This window comes from Pristis pectinata, chromosome 4 (genome assembly GCF_009764475.1).
Source record: "Pristis pectinata isolate sPriPec2 chromosome 4, sPriPec2.1.pri, whole genome shotgun sequence".
Classification (NCBI taxonomy): Eukaryota; Metazoa; Chordata; class Chondrichthyes; order Rhinopristiformes; family Pristidae; genus Pristis; species Pristis pectinata.
This window is the reverse complement of record NC_067408.1, coordinates 42,016,363-42,033,492: the sequence shown is the minus strand read 5'-3', so window position 1 is coordinate 42,033,492 and position 17,130 is coordinate 42,016,363. Positions and strand designations below refer to the sequence as shown.

The window sequence follows — 17,130 nt, the reverse complement described above, 5'->3', positions numbered from 1 at the left end:
TGAATAATTATTTGAAAATGGTAATCAGTTACCAAGATTATTCAAAATAAAAACTGATAATTTGGAGTCATGGCCCTTCCATTTGAAATATACTGTACTATCATGGTTAATATTCAGTTGAAAAATAAACTGAAGGGAACTCTGGATTGCTTGACATGAACAAGTACACATACTGTAATAGTAGCAGAATTATTATGTATGAAGTGGATGCAGAAATCTAGTTGTGGTACTGTTCTAAGTTAACAATAAAAAGAAGTTGACATGGAATGAAAAAGGGGAAGGAGCTTAGGACTGTTTACCTTTAAAATCAAACAACATAAAACATAATTAGCAAAGTTGTTTTATCAAAAATAATTAAACAATAAATTGAATAAGGATATGACTGATAATTTTGTTGGAGGAAATATTAGTGTTCTAATGTCACAGAAAGCATTTAGTACTATATCTTCAATATGTACAGTACTTAGAATACTGTAACTTCAAAACTGTTGGTCCAGATTAGTCTCTCTTCTGCTAAAATGTCATGAATGCAATAAAAGTGCTTTTATTTCAATAGGATATGAAATAATTACTCAGTGAAGTGACTGGTCTCATAACTTCCTTACACAAAATGCTGGTACCAAACAGGCCTAATTAAACAGTCTCCCAAATGTAAAAATACTTATGTACATATTATACTGTACATTGATGCAAATTCCAAGTACAATATGGACAGATTTTTTGTGGCAGGATACAACAGCAGTAATAATCAAATCCAAATATCCCACTGAAATTATTCTCTTAAAAAGGCAATAAGCACTTTACAAATAATTTTTCACCATCTCACTTTCTTCAGTACATAGTAGTAATGAAGATCGACATAACTTTACATATATTTATTATTAAACATAGGGTCCCACAGATGTCAGAATGTACAATGAATAAAATTATGCTTCAGTATAATTTTGGTATATATGTAATGACATTATACATCATTAAGTTTTTTTAAACTCATTAACAATGATGCCACTTTCCACATCCTTTATCCACTTTCAATAAGACACCAGATAATGGTGCTGCAGAAATGGAAAGGGTAGGAATGAAACAAAAGCAAATGACAGTAGTAAATTAGCCAGCAGTTAATTTTAATTGTCTTTACTCAAGATGAATTATAGATAGAATTTAAAGAAAGCAGACAGAAGTTCAAAATGCATTGTAAAGTGAACACGTATTTCACAACGCGTGGATGGAAGACAACTGCATAGATGTTCAGGATTTCAAACTTATAATCTATTGTGCCACTACTAAATATATATTGTGTATCAAACACATTTTTCTCTTAAAAGTAGGTATCTTTATATTGGAAACAACAGACCTGTCAACTTTGAGCAAAGGTATAGTTGTCTGGTGAATTCATGGAAGAACTTCATTTCAAAAGGTATATAAAACATATAATAAAGTTGCCATAACCACGTCAATAAATATTTAACAAACTTGTACATCTGGCAAAATGTTTACATTTGAGCACAGATTTTCTTAAAATTACTATACAAGTTGTTAGAATATTTTAATAAAATGAATTGGGTGAGAATTTCTTTGAAAAGATAAAAAGGTGTTCTTTCGGAAATAAAACCAGAATTATAACTGATTTAGGGGAATGATCTAATTAATCACTTGACATTGTGCAAATAAAATGGTTGTACGTTCAAAATACTCATTCTAAGTATTTTGCATTCTTTGGGTCTTATGTGCTTCAAATTTACAATACACATAAGAAATGTAGTAAAATCTAAATATAGTGATCTGTAATATTATCATTCTTAATAAAATTTACCATTAATTGTGAAATTTTGAAAACATTAATTCGTAACATTGGATGTAATCAAACAGGATCAGAGTACTGATAATTTGGATTATCCACAACTAATTTCATGAAGAAGCACTGTTCACAAAGTGGAGTCATATTGTCAGTTATTAACTTATTCACTATTATAACTTAATACAATTCAACACCTCAACTATCATCAGTAGTTTCCAACATCAAAATTCCAACACTTCTGTGAACACGGTCTAAAATTGTACATGGCAACAGTTTGCATTTGAGGATCCATTTTGTTAAGGCGTAAAGGCAAATCATATCTGACAAATCTGTTGAGTTTTTTTTAAAAAGCTGTAATGCATAGAATAAGTAAGGGAAAACTGGTGATGCGGCCTATTTGGACTTTCAGGACTTTGACAAGATGCTACAATGGGGTATTAACCAAAATTAAATCATTTGGGCCTGAGGATTGGTTAACTGACAGAAACAGGGTAGGAATAAATAAGTTACTTTCAGGTTAGGAGGCCATGACCAGTGGGATGCTGCAGGGAACAGCGCTGGTGCCCCAGCTATTCACAATCTACATTTACAATTTGGATGAGGACTGTGTGTCATATATTCAAGTTTGCTGATGACTCTAAACGGGGTAGCAGTTTAGGTTGAAAGGGCTTTCAATAAGATGTGCACATGTTCAAATGGGAAAGTACATGGCAAATGGAATAAGAACTGTACAAATATGAGGTCATTCACTTTGGTAGAGAAAATAGAAAGGCAGAATACTTTTTTGATGAGAGATTTAAGGAGCTGGTGTTCAGAGGGACCTGGGTGTGCTTGTACACAAATCACTGCAAGTTAATGTGCAGATGCAGCATGAAGTTAGGAAGGCAAAGAGTATTTCAGCATTTATCCCCAAAGAATTTTACAGCATAAACATGTCTTAATGTAATTATGCGGGGCCTGGGTGAAACTGCACCCAGAATATTGTGTACAGATCTGGTCTCCCTAAGCAGGTATATACTTACAATAGACTGGGCCAATATTCTCACGTTCAGCAGAATGAGAGGTGATCTCACTGAAACATACAAAATTCTCAGGGCTAATAGGAAAATGTTCCCCCTGGCTGAAATGCCTAGAAGCAGGGGTCACAGATGCAAAGTGGTCAGCCATTTAGGACTGATTTTCATCCAGATGATAGTGAATCTTTGGAGTTCTCTACCCAAAAGGGTGGTGGAGGTCGAGTATATTCAAGTCAGAAATCAACAGATTTTTGGTTATTAAGGGCATCAAGGGATTTTGGGTTAGTGCGGGAAAATGGCACTGAGGTAAAAGAAGAGCAGAACAGGCATGAGGGGCTAAATGACCTACTCCTGCTTCTATTTCTTAAACATTTCTAGCAACTTCTTGAACTTTCCACTGACTTTGCCGCCAGCTTTTTACCTTTTTTGTGAAATTTAGAATACATGGCTCTTTCACTACACATTTAAAATCTGACTGAGGATTGTATTTTCCAGTGTACAGAACTAAAATATTAAAAGCAACAGAAGTTATCAATTTGATTTATCCAAACTGCTGGTTTTGGGTGGCAGAGTCTAGCTCAGCTCTGCATTGTAAAACTATTGCAATTGTGCCAGGAAAAATTGAGTATTGAAAACAGGTAAGGTCTGAAAATAGGACTAAATAAATCTAAACATAAAAATAGTTATTCAGTCCTACTGGGTACTTTCTGACTGGAGACAGTTTTACAGATCTGTTGTTCCAAAAATTATAACAAGGATAAACCAATCATTCCAAGAACACTGAACATGCTCAATATATCAAAAATTCCAAATAGAACATTATACATTTCTCTTTTTATAAGGTTATTTTTATATATTAGCATACATTAAAATATTTCATGAAAAAGGAAGCAAGATATTACTGGCATCAAATTACAACCATTTCTAGACTTTTTAGTGCCACAGAGTCCCCTGGTAAAATGTAAAGCTGCACAGCTTGCTTTCATCTTGTTGCCCAAGCGTAACTATACATTTTACTAACAGGTATAAATCAAGTATCGATGTAGCATTCTTACAGGTCAGGAGTAGCAGCAAATGGCAAGAATACAAATGCAATGGTGACAAAGTGCGATTCTAATATCCATGAAGTAAAATATCATCAATGAAAAGCTACCTTTCTTTATTTACAGAAAAACACTGAGAATCAAAATCAAACTGCACTTCAACAGGCTGCCAGTAGTACATAGCATGGATGTTAACACTAAACTCTGAAATCTGACAATAACTCTCAGCTATCAGCACTTGTGAAGGATGTTTTTGGACCTATGACCTACCAAAGTGACATAACTTTTCAATCCAGTTACAACTAATGCCTATACAAAATAAAAGCTGAAAACCAAATTGGTCTTTTTGTAATGTCCTAACTGAAAAGCTACAGCAATGACCAAATAAGATCAACAGTATTCATATACTTACCTTTAACAATATCTATTTTGGTTACCTAATTGAAAATACAAAAATATATAGCTTTAGAAGTACTTTTTACATCCTATCAAGTAACATTTAGAAATCTGACATGCACATTACTACATTAAATGCAAAAGGTGGCAACTGAGGAATTTTAGTATAGGTAGGCAATATACATTTATACAATTGTACAAATAGTTAAAATTAAATTTTGGTTATTTGCCTTTGTTTCAAGAGTGTACCACATACATGCTTTTTTTTCTTTTTAATGTAACAACTGCAAGCCACTATATTACACTGAAATGTTAACACAAAACTACTTATAAATTACATTCTTTCGCTATGCATCTACATCTGCAGAAGATACGAGCCCATAAACTCTCAATATCTGATTTTCTAGAAGCTTATAGGATCAAAATCTTATAAAGTGTACTTGCATCCTCTTTCTGTGGATATTTGGACCCACACAACGTATTTCACAGTTCTCATAAAACCCTAACCCCACCCTGATTACATTCAATTTTGTATCAGTGTAAGCTGTGCAAAACTTTACTTCACTGGCATTATGCCAAATAATTGCATTTGTCTTTGGTACAAAATAGTGTGCAAATATTTCTGAAAAGTACCGAAACCCTTGTTTCAATAACCATCTTTATACAATACAGACTCTGTGGCATATATCTACATCGTTGAAATATTCCTATATACATTCATAATGGTTAAACAGCCAAAGAGTGAAAATAAACAAATACTTTTTAAATCCATAAAATTTACCCACTGTACATCCATTACCTTACATCTTTTCTTTCATTTTAAATACAAGGCACAAAGAATATTACTCCTTTCTGAAACTTAAATACTTATGCAATGTCTGAAAAGGCCATGTAATTTACTCTATGAGCTATTTAACGCATACTTAATAATACAAGAATATATACAAAAAGAATATATAGTAATGGTGTTAATGGGAAAAAAATCAGCAACAGCTGTTAAACGCTAAAAGGAACTGCAAATAATTTTTTTTTGATTTCTTGATTCAACCACTGCATCCATGTTTCTCATGAAACTTAACATAAGTTTCAACCAACATATTAGAACATATCACTAGGTCATTTCAAAAGCAGGTAAGTAAAATTTACCTTCTAGTACCTGAGCACATATAACCATATCTATAATAGCATTCCTTTTTCCAGAACTCTGTATCAACATGAGTTTTCCTCTCTCATTTTAAAGCAGGCCTAACACAACTAACAAACTGTCACTTTTTTTTATAATGAATCAAACATTTATCACAGAAATGGCAGACATGTAATTATAGGCTGAAGCTGCTTTTGACAGAAGATGGCACGTTATACTTTTGATGTAGGGACTCGAAGACCTTCAAGACCACCTGTTGGGTCCCCTTCTCCTGTCTTTTCCAACACTTGGTTGACAAAGTCAGATGTTTGTCCAGCTACCATTGTCCCTATCGAAAAAAGGTTAAAAAAATTGACTAAAAAAATTAAAGATTTGGCTAATTAATAATGAAAGTGTTCATAATCTTTACTGTTAGACATTATTACTTCTACAACTATATAAAGCATTGTGTGTTTGTGTTGCCAAAACAAGATGGTTATTTTATGTTCTCCCTTCAACCTCTCATTAAGATATTTAACAAAGTGATTCATCTATAATTAAACCTAACCATAGTTAAGTCATTGTGGCACCTCAAAAATCATAAAAGATGATTAATACTGTATTTCAGAATGAATTCATGACTGAACCTTGGTCCGTAACTGTGATCTGTCACACACTAACTCTGGTTACTTAAATGCAGACAAAAATGAATGCAGACTACTCTGCAGAAATTCATCCCTAGCCGGCAGTGCTAAACATGTTAAAGAATAGTGGCTTTGTCTCCCACTCCATTTCTGAAATTCAGTTCCATTTTTTGAAGCAGAGTAGAAAGCAAAGCTGTTACCACATAACAATTTGGCACCATCAACCAGGAAAACATTTCTATACTCAGAAATTCCCCACAGAAAAAGGAGGCTCAGTTTACATTAGGCAGCTCTTATATACTTCTTGGCATTAGGAGCAAGAGCAACACTAATAAGAATCCAAGGGCCAGATCATAAAATGAGCCTGCAGTTAGTGCAGGGCTTAGGCAGCATAAGGAAAAGATTTAGTAAAAAAATTTGCACCAAAATAAATAACAGCCACTCATTGCTGAAACTCTCTGATCTTTCCTGTATAATTTCTACCCAGTTAGAAAAGTTCAATGTAGTCAGGCAAATAAATTTAAAATTAGAAAACTATTTCTTTGAAAGTTCAGGATTTGGAAGATTATCTGATATATTTTCCCCATATATACCCATCCCAACACTTCTGCAAGATGAGTAATAACTATAATATCAGGCAGTACATTATAAAATCAAGGAGTATTCCAAAAAAGTTCCAAATAGATGCAGATAAAAAGGGGGATTGTTTGCCTCAAAGACTGTCGTGCAATCTTCAGAACACTCTGCCTGATAAATAGTTTAAGGTGAACCTAATTTACTATTGTTTCAATTCTGGTTAACATTTTCCAAGCTTTAAAAGAGATACCTATAAGAACATTGAAAACATGGTTGTAGTGAAGCATCCTATCAAAGTTAAGCTACTGAGGGGAAATGGAGGTTGATAAGGCAGAGAATGAAAAGTAAAACCGTATATAATTTCTTACCAAGTGTTTTGTTTAAGAGATTTTCAAGTTTTTCTAGCATGCTGCTGCTTTCCTTTTCCCCCTGACTCTGTACTCGACTTACTATTTCCTGTTTAATTGAATTAATCACATAAAGTAGGTGATCTACAAAGAAAAAGATATCAGAAATTTAGAAAATCCACTGTATATTAAAACAAATGTCAATAGTTCTCAAGTGTCCATTGTTTGGAGTCATTTATTAAAAATACATAGAGCAAAGGAAAATAATGAAATGGGTAAAATATATGGGGAAATGAGCACAGAAACAAAAACAATTTGTTTTTTTACCCAAATTGTATGTTTATCACTCCACCTAAAGCACAAACTTCTGTCAAAATTGCTTTTAATGATGGGAAACGGAGCAAATCTCATGATTAACACATTTAGTTAGCTCACATAGTTAAATTTAAATAAAAACAGAAAATACTGTATATTCTCAGCAGGGCAGGCAGCACCTGTGGGCAGAGAAACAGAGTTAATGTTTGGGGTCAGTGACCTTTAGCCTGATTTTCTGCTTTTCGATGAATAGTTAAATTTCTATTTGATCCAGCTGTAACAGTTTTGATATTGCCATGGAAATGCCAAGTTAATGGAATTTCACTAACATTGCCCATTTTCGCACATCAAGGAGAAACATAGGTCTTGATATTTACTCAGGAAGAATGTAGGACATTGCAAGGAAAGCCCTCTAAAGATCAGAACACAAAGGATTGCTTGTGCACTGTTCCACAGTGGGAAGGGTACCAAAGTTTAAGACTTGGCATGCTGATCATTGCAGGAGAGAGGGAACACTGTAAGTCATGGGCTTCAGAGGTTGGTGTTAGTGGATGGAAAAGAACAGCAGGAAAATGGCCACTTCATTAAGGGATCAGCAGAGATCACTCTTGCTTCTCCTGGCTCACAAGACATACTGTAAAAGCCATCTTCTTTGAGTCAGCAGTCTGCACCTCCATTTCACTGCCAGAGTTCCTCAGCCCTGGGAAATATGTACACACACCACCAGCAAATTTTTAATCAGGCTCCAAATTATGGGAGCCTTAGTTAAGTATGTTAATGAAGTGTATCACATCGTCACTGGCTGCATACATGGCATGTTGCAACATGTTCCCAGGTACAAAATTAATGACAAGATCTTCTTTCACCTGTCATGGCAAAAATTATGGTCATTTTGCTGGAAAAAAAGTATTTGTCTACAATGTATTCATCTCATTAAACCCTCCAATGAAAGTTATTGCTTGTAGGATCCAAGATAAAAGTTGATATTCTGACCCAAACTTTGCTTCAAGCCCCTATGTTATATATTTATTTTTTCAGTATATGAGTTTTCCACTTCCCACAGCAATTATGCTGAAATTGTGACCGGCTAAGATACAGCCTGCTTTTTAAACCTAGCCTATTTGTATTAGATCTCTTTCTCTAATCGTCAGCTCAGTTATTAACTTACAGAACTGAAGACCATAGCAACTGTAGGTCGAAGACCCTTCGAACTGAAATGTTAACTTTGTTTCTCTTTTCACAGACATCTGGTGAGTGTTTCCAGCATTTTCTGTTCTTATTTCACTGGAGTGTTTCCGGGGATGAAGGATATAACTAAATGAGTGAGACTGGGCTGCAGTTACTGGAGTTCAGAATAATTGCATTGAAGCATACAAAATCTGAGCAAGACTGACAAGGTAGATGCTGAGAGGCTGGTTCTTCTAAATGGAGAAGCCAAACCTAGTTCAATTACATACTAAGGAATGAAGCTGAATCATTATGGTTGCTCTTGTGCAATACATACATCCTAGAAGTGTGCACTGAGAGATTCTCAAATATATAATGCTGAAACTAAACAGATCTAGTTGAAATGAAATTTAAAATGGATTCCACTTTCTGCACTATTTTAACAATTTTCCTTTTCTTCTCTCTTGGGGATAGTCATCCATTTCCAAGCAGAAACATTCCAGCATCATTTCAGAGGGTATATGATTGATAACATGACTGTGAACATCTTCTTCTTTGGTAGTCCCATGAGACTGAGGATTACTCCAATTCTGAGATGGCTAATGAAGGCAATGTGGGAACCGCATTCTTTAACAGATGGCGTAGGAGGGCCCCAACTGAGTAGGTAGGTAAATAGTTTGTAAGGTGGAGCGTCCATTCTTTTGCTAATTCATGGCTTCCAAGTGCTCCCATTGCATGGACTTGAGTTTCTCAATACCATCCAAAATGCTTATGGACTGGAGATTCCCGGGAGTCGGGAATATTGTTCCAAGCACATCCTTTTTCCCTGATCATTAATTAGAACATGTTATGCTGTGGAAGGAGAATGTATGTCTCTTTTGTGAGTCTCGTGACAGGGCCTCAATGATGGGATGTTGGTCTGGGAGAGGATGTTAATGTTTGGATGTCTCAGTCAATTTGGAAGATTTTGCTGAGACAGAGTTGGTGGTATTTTTCCAGTATCTTGAAATAGCAGTTGTGGGTAGTGTAGGTCTTGGAAGCAAATAGAAAGGCAGGGATCACTATTGCCCAGTAGACCATACGGTCAGTGGGCCTAATCATCAAATATTCTTTTCCTGAAGCCAATAAATGCTGCAATGGCACATGGAAAGCAGTGGTGAATTTCATCACTGCCCAGAGCCGTCTCCCAAGCTACAGGAAGCATTCCACATTTTCTAGCATCTCACCATGAACCTTTATTATCAGAGGACACTGTGGTGCAGCAGTAGGAGCAGGTTGGTAGAGGAACATATTAGTCCTATTAACCTAGTTATTGCGCAATCGTTAGTATTGCATGGAAAAGTCCCTACAAGAACTTTAATTTTGTTTTCTTTTTCTGGAGGAACAGACGTTGTAAAATATCAATTTAAAATTGGAATTTGAAATGTTGTACAGTTCCACAAATATGAGATTCCTTACCTATATACTGCATTATTAATATATAATCATGAATCTTACATGGACTTCTTCAGTTAGTGAAAGAATCGTATGTCTTAGCTGTTGGTCATAACAAGTTGAGAAACTTTACTGCACCAGGTTTGATGCAGGTTATAAACAACAGATACTACAATCCCTGCTGCATTGACACCAATTTCAGTAAACTGAAAATCTGATGCTATTAACTAAAAAATACTAATATATTAAAGAATTATTCAGCCAGAAAAATGCATAATGGAATTGATGTTTATTAAATAAATAATGTAGCCTTAAAAGGGTAAAGAAAAATTGAACTTACAACAGCTTGAACCAATAATTTACCCAAAATAAAGTAAACAAGGCTGTGTTCTTACCATATTCTGTGTTGAGACCCCACAGCTTAACTTTATTAGCTTCATATTGAGCCTTTTTCTTTAGGCGACAAGCCCTGCAAATAAAAATATACAAATCAGGAAATAGTTACTTGAAATGGTTATTATTGCTAAACTAAGTAAGTTAACTGGAAACTTACTAAGATGAAAAATCAGTACCAACTTGCAGTTCATTTAGCTTTTCCCTTTTTCAATATCATTTTGTAAAGACTTAAATAAAAAATTCAAAACATTTTGTAAAAGTAGAATCAAAAGTAGAATCTTCCTCGTTTCAATGCCAGGGTTGCAGTATTAGAATAAAATGTGTGTGAGAGCCTCACACTTTCCCAATGTTGAACTTGTTCTATAACTCTTACCATTGAAATGTATTATACAGGACAGGAAACTGGATCATTGTCCAAAAGTATTTACAGCATTTTCTCTTTTTATAAACGAGACTATGATTTCTTTCATCATACGTGACCTGGAATAAAACTCCAGACCAGGAAAAAAAAATCAGATGAACTTGAAGCAGATGAATGGCAAATTATTTTTAAAGATAAATCGGTGATGTTATTTAAATCTCATTCGTTGGACAGAAAAAATAACACTAAAGAGAACTATTTAAAAAAAAATCTACTTGTTTGTAGAATGTCTTAGCAAGTTAAGTCAATGATAGCAGAAGCATGTAGGCCAGGATCTGTGCTAAATTATCTTCTCTCAGCCATATTTAGAACAAATGCTGATTTCTAATGTTTATGTTTAATGACACTAATATTTTTTGAAAGAGTAACAAAAGTAGGATTTTTCTATGGATTTAGTCTGTATGGATTTCCAGAAGACACTTGATAAGATTTCACACAAGAGACTCAGGAAAATTAATGTTAGTGGAATTAAAGCCAAATTAATGGCCTTCTTGGTAGATTAGTTAGGTGATAGAAGACTTAGTTTGAAAAAAAAATCTGTATGTGCTAGAATTTGAAAAGTGACCAGTGGTACTACTAGAAACTGCATTGGGACCTCAGTTATTCGCTATATTTAATGATAATTAAAATAAAGCAATATGATCCACACAGCCAAATACAACCAATTCGTACCAAAGAAGATATAGCCAAGCAATTTTATGAGATTTTGCCATCCATGCAATATATACTTTAAAGTAGTCAGATACAAAGAAAATCCAAATCTCTAATAGAGCTAGAATTTGGAATGTAAAGAGAACATATTGCTACAGCTGGTCTCCAGTGCTCTAGGAAGAGCATTTTAGGAAGATAAACTGCATTTGTAAAAAGTGAGTGCCAATTTCCTCACAATGTTTTCATTGCTTTAAGAGGCTATAAAGATTATCAGGTTAGCATTTTACACAGAATATACACCACAGAAATAGGCCTAACTGTTCACACTCTGATAGCCTAATCCTCCAACCTTTCATCCGACATAAACTTATCTAAATTCCCCTGAAATCATCTCTGAATTCATGAGTTTCACATTTAGTCATTTTCAAGTTGAGGACATTTTTTTCTGAATTTCTTATCCTATTTCTTTTTGTATTGATAATTTTACATCAATTTTGTATTGATAGCTTTTGGTTTTCCTTTTCCTTATAAATGAAAAAAAAATCTACCTACTCTATTCGCTCAGAATTTTAAAGACCTCTCTTAAATCATCCTTTAACCTTTGCTTTATAAGGGGCCCATCTATCCATTTACTGGAAGTCTTAACTTCAGTTCCAGTATTCTTGTAAGTATTGTATGTACCTTGTCCAATGCCCCTAAACCCCTCTTTTAAAAATATACCAAGTAGAACTATCTGCCACATATCAAGTGTAGACCAATCCTGTTCATTTCCTGAAAGGTATCACTTCACAGTTCTAGTGTTCTTCTAAATCTTTATGTACCCTGTCCAATGCCTCTAAATCCCTTAGATAATATATCAATTAGAACTATCCACTGAATGCCAAGTGTAAACCATTCAAGGTTTGATATTACCTAGCAAAATTTCTCCACTTTTCAGTTCTATTCCCCCAGAAATCAACACATACATGTTTTTGTTATGGTCTTATTAACTTACATTACAACCTTTAGCATTTTGTGCATTTCTACTTCCAACTCCTTTTGGTCATCTATCCCATTTAACTTATTATTATTATCTAAAAATACTTAACCCCATTTATTTAAAAAAAAACAAAACACTATTCCTCATAAATATTGCATTGAAATCAATTAGTCATTTTATATGCCCATTCTTTAAGTTCTGTATTTCTTTCTTATCGTAGCCCTTTTCACTGCTGACTCTCTTTCTCCCAATTTAGAATGTTCAACAAATTTAAAAAAATGCCTTTGATTACAATGTCTAAATAAGTAACATAAACTGTGAACAGCCCATAGCTGATTTTTATTAGATCCCTACTTCCCATCTTCTGACTCCCCTCTTACTAGCTTTCAGCCGGCTAGAAATGCTTTCGTTTTCTTGGCCCCTCTCCACACATCATCGGACCTTATTCTTTGGCCCATTATGCAACACATTATCAAAGTTCTTTTATAAATCTAGATATATCACAACTGCTGTACTACTGTTACCTGTACCCCGTTATTTTTCAAAGAATTCAACTGAAACTGGGCAAACAATGACTGTTTATTATTAAGTACTCGTTTTTATTATGTTTCTTTTTCTGTAGCAGGATTCCATTCCTATCAAATTTCTAGCATGAAGCTAATGTTCCATAATTTTCTGGACATATCCTATCTTCCTTCTGACACATGGCTCCAAGGTTAATGACCACTCCTCTAGCACCTTTTTGTTTAAATGTGCATAATAATGTCCATATCAGTCTCTTACCTAAATTCCTGGAATGTGTGGATATACTCCAAGCAGTCCAGGGGATTTGTACACTGTTTTTATTCAATATTTCTCTTTTTTATTTAATTCCACATATAATTTATAATCTCATTTTATGATTTCATATCCACTTGATCCATGTCTCAGATAAATAATGAAGCCAGGTAACTACTGTACACTGTTGTTATTGCCTGTGAATCTTTTTCTGACCATTCCATTATGGCCATATTCTCATTCTAACTTTATTTTTTAAAACAGGCTGATAAATATTTTATTATTTTAAGTTTTTTTTTGATAATTTAACTTCTGTTCCTCTTTTATTTCTTAATTGCTTTGAAAGGGACTGATACGTTAGATAAAAAAATATTTTCTGCTGGACGAAGGGAACCAGAAGAGAAGTTACAAAGTACTTTTAAGGAAGTGGGTGGTGGAAGTTACACCACTGACCAACAAATAACAACTAAGCTCAAGAATCTCTTCCTAGTCAAGGACAGCAAGGGACAAGTAGGCAAGGTAGATAATGAAATTAGGACACAGATCACACATACTGTAACTGAAGGACAGGCGGACTCTGGGTGCTGACTAACCTATTTGTTGTTCCTATTTTCCTTAGAATTTCCTTAGTCAATGTCTTCAGAGTAAAGAATTGGAGAGAAAATGGGAAAGAAAAAAAGGGCAATTGCTTCAGTTTAGATGCAATTTACATTCATGTTAAACAATACCAGAACCAGATTTGACTGCAAACAATATTGTGTCTGATTCGTTTAAGAAAGCTACATTTTTGAAGTGTTGATTGAACATTTATCTCCTCATTGATTTCTCAATAAAGCAGCTTCCAGACCATTGTTCTGTTAACCAAAAGCAATTACTAGTTATTAAAAATGTTTATGATAAGAAATGTAATCGATACAAGTCAGACATTGCATGCAAAAACATCATGAAATGTAGTTTAAGAAATACTGTCATCAAAACTAAATCTCCTTGGAATAAAGATCATTACTCACCTTTAGAATAATGTAGTCATCATTTTCTGAAAAGGTACACTCCACATCCCAAGGGTAGGTAGCCTATTCAACTGGGGGAAAAAAAATAATAAAAAAAATTACAGGGCTGTGCCTCCGCTACTACTGCTTGAAGTTCACCAACACTCCTGGCAGAGAACAGAGTTAGGAACAAAGTCCTTTTGACAGCAGCTTTAATCTACAGTAGCCATTGGCTCAATAAGGGCTGGGACTGGGGCTGGGTTGCATCAGGTTATACAGCGCAAAGATCCCATGCTTGGATCAAGCAATTGGTTGGGATCTTGATGTTGGGACAAAACTCAAGGAATGGCTTTCCAAAGAATGTCTTTCCACTTGGGAATGAAAGATAGAGAGAGCTTATGCAGATAGTTCCATGGAGTTGTGCTGAAGTCTTGCATACAGCAGTTCCAGGAGATAAATGAACATCAGGCTTTATCATGAGAGAAACCAAATCTAAGGATCAAAAATAATACTTAACAGCCTACCCAGATTGCAAATGCTAAAAGAAGAAAAGTTCTACAAAATTCTTTCACTGACAATTTAAGTCCCTTGGAAGTCATCGAAAACAGGTTTTGGCTCACTTACTAATGATAAAGAAAAACTAAAGTGGACATAATGGTCATTTCACCTTAAGCCTTGATCATCAAGTATTTGAGAGACAAAACAGTGAGCCAAAGAGGACTCTGAAATGTTGAAATCATCCAATGGTATTCTTGTGCATCTTCATCAAAAATTTGTGTTGGGGACAGTCAGTGGACGAAGTAAAGAAGCAATCATAAAGGTTTTCCTCGCTCAGTTGATTGCAACCTATAGGACAGCATGAAAGAATAAATTTGAATATAACCGCAAGAGCATTTTGAAATATTTTTAAATCTCCAACCCTGGATTGGGCTCAGCTGTTCTTTCAAGATGTTTCAAGTGTTAACAGCATTTGTACAATTACCATTATTAATGCTGTACAACTCTAACAAGTAGGTTTTCCATTAGTGATTTCAGTAGTCATCAAACTCAAAACAAAGTATTCATGTTAAGTTGCCTTTGTCAGAAAATCCTTGTTAGGCCTAGCTACATGCATCTTTAAATGACATGCTTGAATGATATGTAGCCAGCCACAAGCTGTTTCATCTCTGAATAAACTGCTGTGTCCAGCATTCCATCCAAACACAGTCGCAAAAATGAAAATTAGAATGTGCACCAACCTCTTCCATTTCTACTTTATTTCAGGATGTTCAGTTAGCACCTTTTGTTAAATCTCCACATAAAGTCTTTGTAAGGTACTGGGAAGTTATACATGTTCTACATGATTGGGTGGGTTGAAATCCAGACACATCAGATTATGGTTCAATAATAAACAGGTTAGAGACAGATTTTAGAATATGCTCCTTCCTGTAAAAAGAATTCTACTTTGACATGGAGCCAGAAGATTCAGTTCCAGGTAGAAGAGAGCCCAGAGTGTGAAAACTTCCAAGAGCAATCTGGTACAATTTCTATTATTTAATGAAGGATGGAGGAGGACAAAAGGAACAAATGCCAGAATTTCTCTTTCTGCGATGAAGAAAACCAATACCATGCCAAATTATTGGCAGGAGGAGGAGTCCTTACATAATGAAAATCTTTCACATCTGTTCCAATCTCTCAAGACAATTCAAATATAGTACTTGCTCTGGTAAATAGCAAAAAGCCTCTGATGAAGGCAGAACGTGTAACAACCATCTCAAGGTTTATAAATGCCGTAAGTGCTTCTTATTCAAAACCAAAAGTGATTTCTGTAGCAATCTAAGATAGTACTTCATGAAAGAATGCACTTCAGCAGCGGACTGCTGCACATTTCCTGAACGATGGAGGACATAATAATAATCACAAGCTCTCCTTCCATAGGGACTACTTCCAGTTAAAGATATCATCAAGTTTGAATATTTGTTATTGTGAAAAACAAGAGGTAAAAGGAAGAGAATTTTCGTGATTGTTGTTTTTAAATAAAATGACATGCTGTCATACAAAACATTTTCATGTTGATGTCTATTTTTATGATTATCATCGTTACTTTGTGAAAGGATAAAACAACCTAATGACTTTCCAGTTGCTGTTGTTCTTGATTTTTCCCCAATCTAAATTGAATCAAAACCAGAAGAGACAAAAGAGTCAGGTTTTTGGCATCACTCCATGAGAACCACTGCAAGGGATTGTGGCTTCATTCTTCCAAAGAAGGCGCAGATATCCTTGTCTAATGAAATCTTAGTAGTTCAATAAAAATGGAAACCTTTGAAACATTCGTTTCACAGTCAATCTGCAGGTTTGCCTTCAGACATACAGGCTTTGGAAATTAGCTCTGATAACTTACCTGATGTTTCCAGCCCATGAATTTTCTTGTTTCCAGAAAGATTTCAGATGTTTAACAGTGGAATTTTTCAAATGTCAATGTTCATTCTTGATAGTATGCACCAGTATAAGACAATTACCCCAGTATTAGAGTACGCCAGCACTTAAGTAAATAAACTCCAAGTTGACAGTGGAAAATTACACCTTCTACTTCCAGCTTTCTAATAAGGTCTAGGATCAGAAGTAGCTGCTTTATGGTAACTCTCAAAGATCAGTGGACCTCCCTTTGTCACAAGAAGAGGATGGATCAAAAAGAGGTGCATCAAGTTTTACTTTTCTTGTATTGCATCCTATTAATTCAGGCCTTCTCCTGGCTCAATGTACAAACATAGCCTGAGGAGTAACGGGTAAAGCTTGTTAAATAACCTAGGAGAAGCCGTCTCCACAGAAACAGCGTTTTTTTTCTATTATATTCCTACTTTTCTTCTCAGAGAAGATCTGGAATGTAACCATATGAATGACTGAGCTTCTTTGGTAGATGTCTGTATTTTGAATGAATGATGATGCTGTAATCCGATTTATCCTACTACACAAATATAAGAGTTCACAATGTGATCAAGAGGAAAGCAATGGATGTAGCATATACAGTATGCTTGCTGACAATAGAGAGGAATTTCCTTCAGCTGATACAGAACTTTAA

The 17,130-nt window shown here is 34.8% G+C and overlaps 1 protein-coding gene across 2 annotated transcripts in view; it reads right to left on the bottom strand.

Annotated features, from left to right (window-relative positions):
* Nucleotides 1–1,107: 1,107 nt before the first annotated feature.
* The window catches only part of crebrf (creb3 regulatory factor), a 39,809-nt gene continuing 23,786 nt past the window's right edge, over nucleotides 1,108–17,130 (bottom strand). Inside the window, exons 7-9 of one of the 2 annotated variants that reach the window (XM_052014637.1) lie at nucleotides 10,255–10,328; nucleotides 6,965–7,087; nucleotides 1,108–5,725 (exon numbers count right to left, since the gene is read on the bottom strand). In XM_052014637.1, the coding sequence (XP_051870597.1) occupies nucleotides 5,610–5,725; nucleotides 6,965–7,087; nucleotides 10,255–10,328 (313 nt within the window). In that variant the 3' untranslated portion in view covers nucleotides 1,108–5,609. Of the gene's footprint in view, nucleotides 5,726–6,964; nucleotides 7,088–10,254; nucleotides 10,329–14,093; nucleotides 14,165–17,130 lie in introns of those variants that run through there. The other variant, XR_007956241.1, reaches the window with a different exon arrangement.